Source organism: Nannospalax galili, unplaced genomic scaffold, assembly GCF_000622305.1.
Source record: "Nannospalax galili isolate Female #2095 unplaced genomic scaffold, S.galili_v1.0 scaffold377, whole genome shotgun sequence".
In the NCBI taxonomy this organism is placed as follows: Eukaryota; Metazoa; Chordata; class Mammalia; order Rodentia; family Spalacidae; genus Nannospalax; species Nannospalax galili.
The window spans coordinates 2,229,277-2,247,515 of record NW_008341187.1 but is presented as its reverse complement, the minus strand read 5'-3'; the positions used below and the strand labels follow the sequence as shown (position 1 = coordinate 2,247,515).

The 18,239-nt window shown below is 38.2% G+C and overlaps 1 protein-coding gene across 1 annotated transcript in view; it reads left to right on the top strand.

The window, feature by feature from the left end:
• The window catches only part of Adgb (androglobin), a 138,992-nt gene that overhangs the window by 73,591 nt on the left and 47,162 nt on the right, over positions 1-18,239 (top strand). The window contains exons 22-27 of the mRNA XM_008836708.2: positions 2,233-2,368; positions 2,933-3,070; positions 9,635-9,728; positions 10,493-10,627; positions 11,317-11,470; positions 16,708-16,895. Coding sequence (XP_008834930.1) covers positions 2,233-2,368; positions 2,933-3,070; positions 9,635-9,728; positions 10,493-10,627; positions 11,317-11,470; positions 16,708-16,895 — 845 coding nt within the window. The remainder of the gene's footprint in view (positions 1-2,232; positions 2,369-2,932; positions 3,071-9,634; positions 9,729-10,492; positions 10,628-11,316; positions 11,471-16,707; positions 16,896-18,239) is intronic.

Sequence of the window (18,239 nt, the reverse complement as noted above, 5' to 3'; positions counted from 1 at the left end):
TCTCATCACAGTAGTTTACCCTAAATTCCCTTACTGTTGTTAATTGATTTTGTTTAATTGGCTTTATGAGAAGAGGTAGCTTTGAAATTTGGAGTAAAGTGCTCCCAAAGAAATTGGGAGATCACGTTCCATCTTTGATGATAACATTTCCAAGAAATGGTCTTTAAGAAGGACATTCCAGGATGGTGAAGCTGGAAGGAGACAGAGCACACTTTTCTGCCCAGTATGATGTAGAATTCAATATACAATTCAATATAGAATTCAATATACACTCTTCTACCCCGTTAAATGAATTTTGTTTTTGTTTTTATTTTTTCCTTAAAGTATTTTATTTATTTATCTATTGTGTGTGGGGGGGCAGTTCATGTGTCATGTGGAAGTCAGAGGACTACTATGTGGTTTCAGTGAATGAATTTAGGTAATATGCTGGGACAGCAAGTGCTTTTAAACATGGAAACAACCCTCTGGCCCCATTTTGTTTTGTTTTATTTTGTTTGACTTGGCTTTTCCTACTTCTCTGCCAGGAAGAGGAACCCAAAGCAATAAGACATATAGTTTGGACTTGTCTTAAATCTTAGCAAAGTCTGCCTTCTGTCCAGGAGCTAAGTTCTACAATCCAGTAATTCCTTTCTTGTGGGGAAAGACAGTACACATTCTGTGAACAAGTCCTCACAAATGATACAGAGGAGGCTAGAGCTACTTACAACTTTGGTGTCTTAGACCTACCTGTGTTAGCTATGCAGAAAAGAGCACATACCAGTATTTGGTTCAATAGACATGTACTACAGGAAGCTATCTCTAGGCTGACTTAGGAGTGAGCCTTTGATGTGCCATTCCAATCTACCAGTCCTTCATCAGTTCTATCAATGATGTACATTAAAACCAATGGAGCCTTTGCTAATGAAAAGGTATGTTAGAATGGTTTGCATGCAAGTAAGTCACATTTTCTACAATTCCTTGATAATGATGCTGGAAGAGACGTTGAGGATGGAAAAAGCAAAACTGTATGTCAGACAGATGTCAGTTCTTGTAAATGAATCTCTAACCACCTTGTTGGAAGTCCATTGAAATTATCCAACCACCAAATGACTTGCTGGACTCTTCAGGGCATGGTACCATAGCAAAAATCAGTCACCTGTAGCTGTGGACAGATTAGAAGAATGAGCTAGGGGCATCAGCATCACCCAACACGTGGACTTTTGTAGCTAGCCCAGATTTAAAACACAAAAGGTATTATTTGCTATAACCCCTATAGCAAAACATTTAACAAAATGTTAACAAATATTTTCATTTTATATTTTGATGATCACACCACTATGTGGCATATGATGATGAACCTAAATAAATAAATCTACAGGGGTTTTCTTTGTATGTAGTATGTATTCCTGCAAGATAAGAAAATGATTAAAAGCCTAAGCAACAACGTATCTTTTGTAGCATATTAGATAAGCTTATGTTTTTCAATGGATAGAATATTCCAGTCAATGAAATATGACATTTAAGTTGTTCAATTGCAAGGATCATAATTTTATCTTATGGTTTCTCTCCTCAACAAGTTTAATGCTGTATTTTGATCGAGTATATATTATAAACATCAAAATAGTAATTAAATTTTATTAAATTAAAAATAGTCAAATAATAATTGTGGTCTATTAGGTGAGTGAGACTTCAGTCTGCTTTTAGATTGTGTGTGTGTACATATATATAATTAAAATAGAATAAAATGGTCATATATATGTATGACCATTTTTTTTTCTATTTTCATTTTAAGGGTACTTAAAGTTTCTTACAGACTATCTGATCAAGTTATGGTATTTTATTTTAACTGAAAAATAAAATTGGGGTCTGGAATGTAGTTAAGTTTTTAGAATGCCTGGCATGCATGAAGGCCTGGGTTCGACCCCCAGCACCACATAAACAGGGTGTGATGATGCATGCCTATAATCCCACCACCGAGGAGTGATGGCAAGAGGATCAGAAACTTAAAGTCATCCTCAGCTACATAGCAAATTCAAGGCCAGTCTGAGCTACATGGGCTCTATCAAAACCAATCAATCAGTTAGCAAATAAGTTGATGAATTCAATAAATTTGGGCATGGTGGGACACTTATAATCCTAGTCCTTGAGACAATAAAGCAGGAGGCATGCTAGTTTTGGGCTAGTTTGGGCTACATAGCAAGACTTTGTCTCAAAAGTTTTTTAAAAAAATTTAAAAACTTTCTCTCTTTTCAGGTTTTTCACATTTCTTTATGGCATTTAATTAAAAAAACTCAAATAAGCAAGTCTCCTTCAAATCTCAAATTTGCTTTTCGGGCTCTGATTTTGGACATGGACTTCCTTGATTCCTCCGTAGAGGATGTCTCTTTAGGTACTGCTTCTTTTTAAGTACTTGAGCATGGAAGTGACGATTAACTTGAGAAGGGGTGCTAAGTTGTTGTGTTGCAGGGAGAACAGGTCTTCAGAACAGTAGGAGCTGAAGGGGAGCTCAGGGGATGCCAGTGGCTGCAAAGAGCCCTGCTAATCCCTACCACACGTACTTTCAGGGAAACCCGAAGTTCCTTATTTTATTTGTCATTTATCTACACAGTATGATTTAAGGAACTCTAGGCGACCCCTTATTTCTTTATTTCCCTACTCTTCCCACATTTTGTTTCTATTCCCATGACGCTTTGTTTCTCTTTCACCTATGAGGAAAGGCTATGGCCTTTTCCCATGGAAATCAGTGGCAGGCCGTTGAAGTATCACAACTTCATGTGTTTTCCTTCCTCAGAGCTTTACATTCAGACAAGGGCAGTGGGCAATATGAAGTGGGTGATCAGTCCATCACTGTGGAACTGTATTGGTTGGGAGGATTTCATAGCCTCAGACATTACAAATTTGGGGAAAGGATTAAACATAAATCTCAACCCAGAATTTGTCTTTCTCTTTCCAGCAGAATGGGTAGATCTTAAATATCCTATGCCAATAAATGAGAAAGAGTTTTCTTCTAAGGAAATAGCAGCGGCAGTGAAAATTCAATCCATGTGGAGAGGGACCTATGTCAGACTAATCATGAAAGCCAGAATGCCAGGTACACTTTGCAAACACATTTGAAAAGAACTCGTGTGGCCAGGAATGAACATTTGTTTATGCATTTTTTAAGTATTTTGGAGTCACCTTGTTTTTCAGCTTAACTAATTTGTATTCTATCAATACCGAAGTTCCCTGAGGGTAAGAAGCATGTCAATGTTCATTCTTCCCTGAATTTAGCTCAGTGTCCAAGACACAGCACATATAATAAATATTTACTAAAGGGGGCTAAGGAAATGACTCAGTGGCTAAAGCATCAGGACTGGAGTCCAAAAGATCCCTGGAACTCATATAAAAGCTGGTGTGATGGTCCACTATAGCCCCAGTAGTTGGGAGGCAGATTTGGGGGATCTCTATAGCAAGCTCTCTAGCCAGACCAGCCAGACCAGGGAGCCCCAAGTTCAGCAAGGGACACTGCCTTAGTAAATGACTGGAGAGTGATCAAAGGAAACACCCACCATCAAATTCTGGTCTCTACATGCACGTATATCCATTTGTATGTGCACCACACGTCTGTGCCCATACACATATAAGCAGATATGCACACATGCATGCATACCACATACACATACATACACCAGAAGTGATGTGTGTTGCATGAATAAATGAGTACATGAAAGGACGATCAGCTGTATTTTCCTAATCTGTCATGTGTTCTTTTCAAACATCCCCAGTGCCTGGCAATTTGCCGTATCAGCTTTAGCTAAGAAAGACGTGGACATTTCTAGCCTAATTTCACAGGCATAAATGAATGATACAAGTGTTTTTGAGCATGAAGGTGAAGTTCAAAGGCAGAGCATGGATCTCAGATGTCTCTTTGTCTTTTTATATTTGTGTAATGAAATGTTTCTAGGTATATTAAATGAATTTATTGTGAAAGTGGTCATTTTCATTAACTTAAAGTCAGAAGATGTAGAAATTATGTTCAGTCATTTTCACATGATTGTTTTTGACTTTTAGGTAGGATTGACTTCCGACAAAATTTTTTGGTATACTAAGGAGTAAAAACTTTAGATTCCCAACAGTTGTTTTGTTTTGTTTTATTTTGTTTGTCTTTTTGAGACAGTCTCTCCCTGAAGCCCCAGCTGGCATAGAACTCACTATGTAGAGCAGGCTGGCTTGGATCTCACAGAGATCCACCTACCTCTGCCTCCCCAGTGCTGGGATTAAAGGCGTGTGCCACCATGCCAGAACCAAAGATTTTTTTTAAAGTGCAATAAGTGGTTTGTGACAGGAAAATATTACAGATATGAATGTGCCATTCATAAGCTCCCTCACTTAGACCAAAATTATTTGACTATATTTAATTTAATGAAATTTAATTACTATTTGTGTGTTTATAATATATACTCAGTCATAATACACACCTGTAATCCCAGCACTCAGAGAACAAAAGTGGGGGATTGCTCCTGCCAACTTGAAGCTAACCTGGCCTACCAAAACAAGAAGGAAGGAAGGAGGGAGGGACGGAGGGAGGGAGGGAAGAAAGGAAGGAAATAAGAGAGAAAATAAGAGAAAATAGGGAGAAAGGAGGAGAAAGAAATTATAATTATTTGATTTTTATGTTTTTCTGCATTGGAAAAATATATACATTTATTAAATTCAATATATAGTAAAATGTTGTTCTCCCTATATGTTGTAAAAATGATATTCAAGCAATGACATTATTTACCTTTCTTTTGTACATTTCATACAACAGTTCTTAATCAAATTTAGACTTTCTCCCCCAACACCTCCCCCCCAACCCACTCATGTATTCCACCATACATGTTAAGTCTTATCTAGTCAAGCATTTATACCCAGATGTCCTTTAGTGCAAATTCATCCACTGAAGTCCAGTCAGCTCATCTAGAGATTCTAAGTAAGGCATACTCTCCCTCACCCAGTAGCAATCACCCATTGATCTTACTCCACTCTGGGCCATTGTCTGATTGAGGTGGCATTGGTCCTGTGCCCAGTGCCACCATTGCCACAAGTTCACATGTGTAAGCTTCCAGTGGCCTGAAACCCTCTGCTTCCCTGTGTTTATGAACAAGCCCTGGCACTTACAAACTTTCTACCCCCTCTTCCGCAATGATTCCTGACCCATGGATGGGTGAGGTTTAATATATGTAGGGACACACTGTAGTCTCTTATTCTTTAAAACTGGTCAGTTTTGGTCTTCTGTGTGTATAGGAAACTTCACTGGTGAGAGCTGAAAGATGCATTAATTTTTTCTCTACACCTCATTTCGCTATGGTCTATAACCCTTAGGTGTAGGGGTTCAACTGTAGATGTGTCACCTAGTACTTGGCATCTCTCAGATGTATATTCTCTGTGTCTGACCAGTTGTGGAATTCTGAAGTAGCCTCCATCTGTTGCAAAAAGAAGCTTCTTTTATCAGTGGTGTACAGTATGCTTGTCTGTAAATATAAGGATCCATATTTAGCATATGACAAGAAATTTCATTTGTCTAGAGATATGACAGAAATAGGATTTTCTCTACAATCTATATCTTCTTCAGCCATGTGTATTTCACTGACTTGACAGTACTACCCATGAGTTCACTCCCATTGGGAGGGCTTTAAGTCTAAGTACATGGCTGTTGATTACCCCCCCCACCCCAGATAACAGTGCCACTACTGCACCAATAGAGGTAGTTTCTGTGCCAGATGTTATAGCTATTAGGATTTAGCGCTGGGTTGGACCATTGATTGATTTTCTACCATAGCAGTTTGCATATTATCATCTAGCATTATGAGAGTTAAATTTCAGGTAGATGGTTTCCAGGTCAGTTCCTGCTCCATTGCTACAAGTCCTGTATCCTAAGTATGTCCTGTCTTCAGCAGTAGGATCTTATCTTTTAGTTCTGGGAGATAACCAAGAGCTTTGGCAATAACCTGTGTTATTTGGGGAGTCTCTTGGGCCACTCTCACTAACCACTCAAAAGGAGGTCTCTTCTGACACTGTGTTCCTTGCCAGACAGTCCCCAGGTATACATATGCACTGATGTTTAGACATTGTATGTGCATTTCTCAGGGGCTGAGGGGCATCATATTTCCCTCTGGGTTTGCAAACCCCCAGGATTCATTCATCCTCTACTCTTTTTCCTCCCATCTGACCTCCCTTCTCCCTCCCCAGTCCCATTCCCCCTGCCCTCCCCCCAATAACACCCATCTCTCACCACCACCCCTCTCCTGTGTTCCCTCCCCACCACACCACGGATCCCCTACATGTCCCTCCCTTCTCCCCTCCCAGGCGAACACTTCCACTCTCCTGGTAACATGTGTTTCCTACTATCCCCTTTTTTGGATTCTTTATTTTCCTTTACCTCTATGTATCCTTTCCATTTTTCTGGCTCCTGGGGTTACATCAGGATCTATACTCACATATAAGGGATTGATGCTACAGTCCTCAAATGAGGGAGAGCATACATCACTTGCTTTTCTGCGTTTGTGTTACTTAGTATAACACTCTCTGGTTTCATCCATTTACCTGCAAATTTTTGTAATGTCATCTTTTCCTGCTTCTGAGTAGAACTCCATTGTGTAAGAGAGCAGCAACAAATATGGATGTACAGGTATCTCTCCAGTAGGATGAGTCCTTTGGGTAAATGCCAAGGGGTAGGTATAACTGGATAATATGGTAGATTCATTTTTAGTTTTTTTAAGGGTTCTCCACACTGCTTTCCATAGTGGTTGCATGAGTTTTCGTTCCCACCAGCAACGAATGAGTGTTCCACTTTCTTCACATCCTCTACAGCATTTGGTGTTTTTCATTCTTTTGATCTTAGCCAGTATGACTGGGGTAAGATGAAATCTTAAAGTAGTTTTTATCTGCATTTCTCTGATTACTAAGGATATTGAACACTTTTTAAGGTATTTCTTAGCCATTTTTATTTCTCTGTTTGAGAACTCTCTGTTCAGGCATATAGCCCATCTTTTTATTGGGTTGTTTATTTTCTCATGTCTTTGAGATCTTTGTATACCCTGGATATTAATCCTCTGTCAGATGTGTACCTGGTAAAGATTTTTCTCCCAGTCAGCGGGTTTCCTCTTCCCTTCCTTGGTTATTTCTTTTGCTGTACAGAAGCTTTGAAGCTTAATGAGGTCCCACTTATTGATTGTTGACCTTAATGCCTAAGCCACTGATGTCTGATTTAGAAAGTTTTTTTCTAATGTCTGTATTTTGTAGGGTACTGCCTATGTTTTCTTCTAGATGGTTCAGAGTTTCAAATTTTATATTGAGGTCTTTGATCCATTTGGAGTTGAATTTTGTGCAGGGTGAAAGACAAGGGTCCAATTTCATTCTTCTTCAGGTGGAGATCCAGTTTTGCCAGCATCATTTGTGAAGATGCAGCCTTTCCTCTAGTGAATGTTCTTGGCCCCTTTGTCAAATATCAGGTGGCTGAAATTGCATGTATTCGTGTCTGGGTCTTCCATTGTGTTCCATTGACCTACATGTCTATTTTTGTGCCAGTACCATGCTACTTTTATGACTATAGCTCTGTAATATAATCTGAGATCTGGTATGGTGATCCCCCTGTTCTAGTTTGTTCTTCATTGCCGTGACAAAATACTCTGACCAATACCAACTTGGGAGGAAAGGGTTTATTTGTCTTACATCTCCCAGGTCGCAGTTCATCAGGGAGCCCAAGGTAGGAACTCAGGACAGGAACCTGGAAGCAGGAGCTGGAGCACAGGCCATGGAGGAATGCTGCTTACTGGCTTGCTCCCCCTGGTCCCTGCTCAGCCTGCTTTCTTATGTAACACAGACCCACCTGCCCAGGGGTGGCATCACCCACAGTGGGTTCGGCCCTCCCACATCACTCATCAAGAAGATGTCCCTCAGACATGGCCACAGGCCAGTCCAATAGAGGAAATTCCCCAATTGAGGCTCCCTCAACCCAGGTGTGTCAAGTTGACACTAAAGCTATCCAGCACTGCCCCCCCACAACATTGTTCTTTTTGCCCAAGATTGCATTGGCTGTCTGGGGTCTTTTCTGATTCCATATGAATTTTAGGATGATTTTTTTCTAACTCTGTGAAATATGTTGTGGGTCTTTTTATTGGCTTTGCATTGGATCTATATATTGCTTTTCGTAAGATGGTCATTTGCACGATATTGATCCAATCAATCTATGAGCATGGTAGGTCTTTCTGTCTCCTAATGTCTTCCTCTATCTCTCTCTTTAAAGATTTGAAAATTTCATTCTAGAGATCTTTAATGTCTTTGGTTAAGCTTATTCCTAAATATTTTATTTGTCTGAGGTTATTGCTAATTGGAGGATTTCCTTGAATGCTTTTTCTGATTGCTCATTATTGGTAGAAAGGCTACTGATATTTGTACATTGATTTTATAACCTGCTACTTTACTGAAACTATTAATCATTTATAACACTTTTCTGGTGGAATTTTTGGGATCTCTTATGTATAATATCATAACGTCTGAAAATAGAGTTAATTTGACCTCTACTTTTCCAATTAGTACTCCTTTAATTTCATTCTTTCTCTTGTCTTATTGCTCTAGCAAGAGTTTTGAGCATTATATTGAAAAAGAGTTGATAGTGGACAGCCCTGTCTGGTTCCTGATTGTAATGGGGGGATGCTTCCAGTTTTTCTCATTTTTGAATGATGTTGGCTATGGGTTTGTTGTATATATATTATTTGCCTTTTGAGAAACTGAGAAACTCAAGAAATTTCATAGTAGAGTTCTTTCTTTCACTCTGCACACATTCATTGAGTATTTCAGTGTGGCACACCAATGTACATTCTGGGCTCAGAGGTTAGTAAGGCAGACAAGATTTCTGATCTGGTGAGTCTTATGCTCTGTTGCATTAAACTCACAGCCGACAAGTGAACATCTTAAAATACACATTTCAGATCCCGGAAAGAACCATGAAGAAACTTGGGACAGTTACAAAGAGTGTCAGTTTCTGCATGTTCACTTTGACACTTACCATGAGTGGAGTTTCCTAGACCGTTCATCTGCCTTTCAGTCATTTGTGTACGGTGCAGTAGACTGAGGTGTTGTGGCACCCTTTTAGTTGCTGTTCTTCAGAAAAATTAGGTGGTTGCCTCTTCTGAGTTAAGGTTTCTCACAGGAGGTTTTGGTGTGTAAAACTTATGTAAATGGTTTCATAAGTCTCTTAAGCTACACTAAAGAACATTTTATGATTTTTAGGCTAAATATGATAAAAGACAGAGGATAAGGTGAACAGATGTCTAAACTAGAGGTTTATTCCTTTATGTGAGTTTTTTTGTTTTCCTTTTCTGGTTTTGTTTTGTTTTGTTTTTGTTTTTGTTTTTGTTTTTGAGATGAGGTCTTCCTGTAGCCCCAGCTGGCCTGGAACTCACTATGTAGACCAGGCTGGCCTCCACCTCTGAGTACTGGGATTAAAGGCATGTGCCACCAAGTCCAGCCAGCTCTATGTTTTGAACATGCTTTTTCTGCTTACAAGATTTAGGGACCTAGAGTCAGCTTACTTATGTATTTAAAATTCTTCATCTGCAAAATGAAGACTAAACAAGATCATTGTCTGGCCATCCTGCAAACTTAATATTGTCATCTTTATTATTATTTTTAGACACAAAGGAAAATGCCAGTGTTGCAGATATACTTCAAAAAGTTTGGGCTGTATTAGAACTGAATATGGAACAATATGCACTTTCTCTCTTAAGGTAAAGAATACTTCTAGACTTCTTCCAGACCTCTTCTAGCTAAAGAACTTTTCAAGATGTCTGCTAAAGAACTGTTTTCTATGTCCATAATGGCCTCTATCTCAGCTAGCTTGAGACACTGTGAAAAATATCCAGGATTCCAATGCTTTTAAGTGTAGCTCTAGATTCAGTCAGGGAGGGGCATCCATCCTATGCTCACTCTCATGGTGTTATAGAAGAGGCCACAGGCTTGCAGGTAACAAACAGCTCGCATGATGCTTTTAGTCAGTTATAGGAACCAGAAGTCATGCAGATTAAAATCCTTAGAATCTACTCTTGTTTGTGCCTTTAGTTTTTCATAATTGACTTTTCCAAATCCATTGCTCATTTTCACATCTGTAGCTCCATTTAGCTCCCCATCCCAGTGCCGTGCTGCTGATTAACCTTGCCTGGTTTTCTTGGTTTTAGAGTTTGAGTTTTGGTTCTTATTTCTCATCTGTGAACTATAATTACTCCCTTGCTCATGAATTATATTCTCTTTCAATGAATAACATACAGATAACTTCAAGCACCACTGAGAAATGTCTTTCAGGGTTGACTTGGGATGTGGATGTCAATCTTGGCACCAGATACCATAGGTCACATAGTATTCTTTTGAAAAACACAATCTAGTAAACTTTGGCTTCCAAGGGTTTGCTATTTCAGGACCTACTTTTCTTCCATAAATAGAATGTATTTTGAAAATGCTTTTGTCCTTGATACTCAAATTATCTGTACTTTTCTAGACTAATGTTTAAAAGCAAGTGTAAATCCTTGGAATCTTACCCATGCTATCAAGATGAAGAAACTAAAGTTGCCTTTGCTGACTACATTGTGAACTATCCAGATCAGCCACCCAACTCTTGGTTTATAGTGTTCAGGCAAGTGATGAATGATGCCGTCTTTACATGTCATTCAGTATTCATCTCTAAAGAGTTTTATGAGTAAAAGTAGGGCTAGTGGTAAAAGTATCTGTCTCTAGATTTCTTTTATATCTTACTTTAAATTCTCCCACATTTGCTATGTGTGAATGAGATGCTGCAGAAATTTTATAAATATGCCTTACACCAAAATATAGATAATGTAAATAACCTTTTAGACTTTTAATGAACATGTTAAAATAACACAAAAAGTCAATGATTCCAGCAAAAAATATAAGCTTTAATTTGCAAGCAATAACGTATTAAACAAAAATCAAAGGAGACTTATTAAATGGAGTTTCTTAATGGAGTTAGCTTTTATACATCAAAATGCCACATTAATGCTGATTTTTTTTGTCTTTTTGAGACAGGGTTTCCCTGAAGCCCCAGCTGGCCTGGAACTCATTATATAGACCAGGCTGGCCTCAAATGCACAGAGAGCTGCCTGCCTCTGCCTCTGGAGTGTTGGGATTTAAAGGAGTATGCCACCACGCCCAGCCTTCCACATTAAAACTGATTTTTAAATGAAAACTATCTGTGGACCCCTTAGTTATTTGGAATGTTAAGCTTTTAAAAGATTCTTTGGCGTTAAATACAGTTACAAGCTTTAAGAGTCATATTAAAATGTGTTTGTACTTTTATAATTACAGAGAAACGTTTTTGGTTCCTCAAGACATGATTTTGCTCCCCAAAGTGTACACTGCACTTCCAATCTGTTTGTTGCATGTTGTTAACAATGACACTATGGAGCAAGTGCCAAAGGTGTTTCAAAAGGTGGTACCTTATCTTTACACCAAGAACAAGGTAAGTGCACAATTTATTCTCCCTGTCACATACCACAGTGGTGCAAAGCCTCCATCCTGTGAGCTCTGCAGCAAGTAGAGCAGATGTGCTTTTAGTCTCTGCCTAGGAGGATGAGAGCCCTGGTCTGTCCTCATACAAGTTCCATTGCTTTATACCCTTCACATTACAGAAAGAAAGCATTCTGCATTGCCATTATTGAAACCAAAACCACATAAAACATTTAAAACAGAAATGGATGCCAAGAGCTCATTGAGTCCTTTCCCTAAAACAAATCACAGGGTTGTCACTGCTTCATGATTAACATTTTCTCCCCTTTTAGGTATTTACCTTTTAGGTATTTCAGAAGGTTGAGGTTACATGCCCAGCCATCACCTCCCTCGTCTTTTGGTTGTAAGCCTGCGCCTTTAACAGCTGCACCAGCTCTCCAGCCCAGCCCCCTAGTCTTTTCTAAGGCAGCATGAATTTCTAAGGTCAGGAAGCACTTGGCATACTACCCTGCCAAAAGGATGACACACCCCAGCCTTCATCTTCATCCAACTGTGTTTCCTCTCAGAGTGTAGCAGTCCCATCTTCATGTTTTCAATCATGCCCTATTGGGGAATCATACCTGGGCTGCAAACCAAGAGATTTGTTTCACTCTAGCCTCCCACTCCTTAGATAGACTAGATAGTCCTGAACTTCCTTTTTCTCTTTGGATTGTGATTTTGCTTGACTTTGTTTCATTCTATAAATTCCGTGCATTATTTTGTGTAATTTAGACACACCTGTCAAATGAGTACTGGTTTCATAAAAATGAAGAATAAATTTAAAATGTATTAGCTAGGGGCTAGAGAGATGCCTTGGCAGTTAAGAGCACTGACTGCTCTTACAGAGGACACAGGTTCGATTCCCAGCACGCACATGGCAGCTAACAACCATTCAAATCTCGAGTTCCAGGGTAATCCAACATCCTCTTCTGACCTCCATGGGCACTGCATGACACAGGTGTACTTACCCACATGTAGGCAAAACACTCATACTCATAAAATAAAATAAATAAATACAATACTTTTTAAGAATAAAAATGAATAAAATGCATTGACTCAGTAAAAATCCCAATAGCTCTTTGAAACTATTTAGGAATTTTTTTTTTAGAACACAGGACAATATAATTCTTTCTTTTATTTGAATTACCGTCTCACCATGTAACCCTGCCTGGCCTAGAACTCACTATGTAGAACAGCCTGGCCTAGAACTCTTTATATTTAAATCACACTAATTTAATTTATATTCATTGTATTTCTTATTTTGAAATGATATTCTTACTTCATTTATCTTGGGCCTATAAATCAAATTCCATGTCAAGCATGAAGTTATGAACTTTAACACACAGAATTACTTTCTACTCTAAATTCTCCTTCATGGTCTGAAAAATGCCATTTCATGAAGAATTTCAGGACTATGAAATTTCCCTTACCTGTAAATGTCACCTTGTCCAGCAGAACACATTATATTCAATCCAACACTAGAAAAGAGGACACGCCTTAGTCCTCCCAAGGAAAATTTGTCTTTACACTCATAATTTTTCATTGATATTTATCAGATTTGATTTATATTCCCTTTCAAATAAAATAACTTAATTTGTGATCACAAATACTGAAAATGAGAAAGCAATGGCAAGAAGAAGGTTTTGTTTAAAGGGAGACTCTATCAAAGTCATAGATACCGTCAAAGGCTGGAACTGAGCTCTCCCTCACTAAATAACTTATACGAACATTAGTCATTGATATTAAATTTTGGAAGGGGCATTTAAAGACTACTTAGTTTAACAGAATAGAAGGATCTAATTTAAAATATTTTAGTTATTATTTTTATTTTATGTGTATGAGTGTATTGCCTGCATGTGTGTAAATGCACTCATGTCATGCAATGCCCATGGAGGTCAGAAGAGGGCATTGGATACTCTGGAACTTGAGTTATAGATGGTTGTTAGCTGCCATGTGGGCACTGGGAATCAAACCTGTGTCCTCTGTAAGAGCAGCCAGTGCTCTTAACCGCTGAGCCATCTCTCCAGCCCCTAGAAATCTAATTTTTGTCTACAGATTTTTGTGGGGTTTTGGGGTGTTTTCTTTGTGTTTGTTTTTCTTCTGCAGCTTTATTGAAGCACTAGCTCCTGAGATGAAGGTTGAATTACTTGAATAGCTGTAAACAATGCAATTTGAGTCAAAATGCAGAAGCACATTCCAGCTTCACTGACTTTTATCTGATGTTGCAAATTTGGTTTACATCCAGCTCCCTGACCCTTTCACATCTCTTCTACCTTTTTTAGGGAAATAAGTGGGAAGAGGGGGGCTGTGTGAACAGTTAACAGCTTTCAGTGGTACCTTTTGTGGCTTTCTGACTCTTTAAGAGTCTCAATTTATAAACACTTTTACAGATTCCTAATGTCCCTGACAAAACGTGGCTCCCAGAACTGGATGTTGCCACAGAACAAAGCTCTGATGCACCCGAATGTAGAGAGAATCATGACACCTTTTCTTGGTAGTCTGTGACTGCATTAACCGCCACTGGAAAAGCAGTCATGTGTATAGTCTACTGAAGATTGTCAGTTTCCAATCTATTGCCATAAGACTAGGATCCTTCAAGGTGTTTATTTTGTTTAGGAAACTATAGTGTTCCAAGGTTAAAACAAAAACACAGGATGAATTTGTTGTTTTGAGACTTCTCAGGATCCTTAATGAACCAATTCGTATTGAGTATCTCCAGAAAGGAAATAAAGTGCACAATATTTTCCAAGTATGCTACATCATAGATGTCTGTTTAAAAAAAAATACCTTCAGTCAGTATTTCACAAATCACATTTTGGAAGATACTGCTGCAAACTTAAGCTGTTGTTATTTCCCACGTGGCTTTTCTATATTATTTTTATCATGGAATGATTTGCTATAGCCTTTATGAGCCATCTCGATATGATCCTAGGGTCATATCCCAGAGTGTTTCAAGAGACATGTGAACATTTAGCTACACAGATAATGTCTAGAACTGTTGAACAGCTGTGTAACAGGTAAGCCTAGGTGCTACCTAGCTATGGTTAATTGCCTAGGAGCATCATCCAGAGACACCCTGACCCACAAAATTGTTATTATTTACTTGTCCCTTATTTACATGGACTCTTGTCTCTTAATCTTATCAAACAAGAAATGAAGTTCTTGTTCTCTAAACACTCATGTTGGCTTTCAGGACTGTTTTGTTCTTTGGGACTTCACAAGCCATCTTTTTGAATCTTGGTAAAAACCATTAATAAACTGATTTGTCTGTGGTTTGCAAATATGCATTTGTTTGCAAGTGTATTTTTTTCAGTTTGAAGACTCAGAGTTCTTTGCTGTACTTCTGTCAGAATTTTTCAAAGAGTGTACGGTATGATTTAGAATACTGACCAGTGTTAGAATACTGACCAGTGAGATTTCTTAGTTTTTCAAGAACTCTGTTATGTAACTCTTTTACTCTAAGAATCCTGAATTCATTTAGCTCACCAGGCCCTGTCATAGAACAGGTTTAGCTTTATATTTTTATTTACTGATATTGATCTTATATGGTTTTATACACTTTGCCTTTTAAAATTATTCTCTAAGTCTGTGCCAACACAAACAGCCATGCCAATTTCTTTTGCTTCTTTAATACATTTCAGGAAGCTCAAATAATAAATCTATACATTATACTTTACAAGTAAATAGTCTTCATCATGCGTCACTCATCTTCCTTCTACCTGCTCTGAACATGATGTCAAATTTCTTATTGTAGGCAGGGGCGATGGAGCAGCTGGTAAAAGTAGTTACTGCCAAGCATAAAATCCTGAGTTCAAATCCCCAGAATTCATGTGAAACGCCAGGCATGGCTACACATGTGCCTATAACTGCAGTGCTGGAGGGTGGGGCAGAGTCAAGAGGACTATGGAGGGTTGCTAGCCATCAGCGTAGGTCCAGTTTTAGTGAAAGATTTTCTCAAAGGAATACGGTAGAGAATGGTAGAACAGGGTATCCTCTGGCTTTTGTGCATATGCATAGATGCATGCACCCATATATACACATAAGCACATACCACATGCATACACACAGAAGAGAGAGAGGGAGAGAGAGAGAGAGAGAGAGAGAGAGAGAGAGAGAGAGAGATCTATTTGATGTTGCTCCATTCATCTCATTACAAGTCTTGGAATTCTGGCTAATACTCCTGGATGTCTGTTGAGAGTTTATGCATCTTTTTTTATAAGTATTTAATAACCATATAATTAGAAGAAGCATTCCATTACAACAGCATTGACATATTTAATAAGTTTATGCATTCTTATGACTGGTGTAGATTTATGTTTTGTTTCTGGAAATCCAGACACAGCAAAAAGCATCCTCTGCAACAGAGAACAACTAGAGAACAAATCTATCTTTTTTCAATCCTCATTAGTAGTTTCTGGAATTATCAACCCAATATCACCTTCAGCTGTTGTTTCCTGCTATGATGTCAAGTTTGTGACTCACTAACTTTTTGGCCAGACATCTAATTATGCTGAGCCAGGCTCTTATCCAGTTTGTAGACACCTTTCCATACTCTTCAACTAGCTCTTTTCTCCAGTCTACAGAGCTCACATCAGAACTGAATCCAGGTTTCCTGAGCTCCTATGAGCTGTTGTTTTAATAGCTTTACCTGCCACTTCAAAGGAACTGCATTGTCATAAACAGTCAGGATTTTAGAAAGATTAGTATGGCAGGCAGGAAATTCAGGTCAGAAGCTGCTGACGACTCTAAGATAATGCAATAACTTTAAAGAACACTTTAGAAAACATGAGGAACAACAGTAAATATCACACTTATTTTGTACTTAGGGAACCATACTAAGAAAAACAATAGAGTTGATTTTCCCAAAAACATGAAAGATAATGTATTTGCCCATTTACCTGTCTGAAATCTACTTGTTTATTTGCTTATTTATTTATTTATTTTTATTATATTTACAGCACTAAGGATAAACCCAGGACTTCACACAAGTGAAGCAATCATGCCTCCACTGGAATAAACCCTCATCCCTAAGATTAGGCTTTCTAAGATGAGCTTCAAAAGTGCAATGTTAATGGTTTAATGGTTATTGAAAGATCTTGGGATCTATATGAATACCAAAATAGTAACGCATTTTAATCCCATGATATATAAGGTACATTTGAGGGCCAGTGGCAGCATAAGTCGTGCCTGTGTTACTTCATTTTCTTCTAGAAAGGCTATATGTTTGTGGCGGAAGCATTTACTGGTGACGGGTATGTGTCGGGCTCGCGATGGAAGCTCCGTCTCATTGGCTCTTACACTCCACTCCCATGCCTCTCCCGAGACTCTCCAAGCAACACGTTCACAATAAAGGAAATCAGAGATTACTACATCCCCAATGATAAGAAGATCCTATTCAGGTATAAACATATGACAGGGGTAAAGGTATTCGTTAAGAACATCTGTTTTATAAAAATGAATTCATATCTCTGAACCAATTTAACTTCTGTACTTTTATGGAAACAACCAATTAATAGCATGATTATTTATATCAAGTTTAAACAACTTTTTTTCTTCAAATTCTTTTATTCTTTATTTTATTTATTATTTTCATTTTATTTTATGTGGATGAATGTATGGCCTGCAGGCATGTAAGTGCATCCATGTGGTGCAATGCCTGATGAGGACAGAAGAGGCATCAGCTCCCCTGAAACTGGAGTTATGGACAATGCTTATTCATCTCCATGTAGGTGCTGGGAATCGAATCTTGGTCCTTTGCAAGAGCAACCAGTGCTCTTAACTGCCAAGCCATCTCTCCAGCCCCTTCAAACTCTTTTAAAATCTAATACTTTTTCTGTCTAGTAATCAACTTATTTAAACATCCAGCGTGTGCACACTTTCCAATCCTCTGTCTGAATGTCGGTAAGCCTCTTTCTCCAGTTTAAAATGAATTCTCGTTCTGTGAATAAAATGAGAGACAAATAACAGGCATGAAACATGTCCTTTGCATCATTCTTGCTTTAACATGCTTTACAGAAACACTTTCTAAATCATTAAACAAGAAAATGGCATAATCCTAATTTAGGCTTTTGCCTAGTATTATTTTTATGTTTATACACTTTTTTATTTTAATATTATTTTTTATTTTTTTAGAAGAAGCATATCATTACAGCTTTAATACATTCAGTAACAGCTTCCAGAGCAAAGATACATCTCTTTCAAAAGTGGCTATAAAATATTTAAGTTCACAGTTAAATTAATACAGTTATACAATATTGAACTCAGTATAACCCTTATAAGACATAAAACTGAATGAGTTTTTAACCTTTAAAAAACATCTCCATTTCATTTTAAAATATACTGTTTCTTACAGAAAGACTCATTGTTTTCGCTCATAACACTGAGATGTTGGCACACGCATCTCTAATCTCTATGTATCTGATTGCTACTAGTCATAATCGGTTGCACTCAGATCCTTGACACCTGTGTATGTCTATAAAGTCATCGGGTAGATTTCAATGATAATGTTTATCACCTCTACTAATTAACATGATGCAAATATTTATGCTTCCTCCTCAAATACATATTTTAAAATTTGTTGATTATTTTGTGTGTGTGTGTGTGTGTGTGTGTATGACACCGAACATCCCAAACCATCTTATTCAACTACACACCCACTTCCCAGATGGCACCCTCAGATAGCCTGCCTCCCCCTACTAGAGCCCTTATACTCTGTTATCCCTTCTACTGTCTGCTGTGTGGTC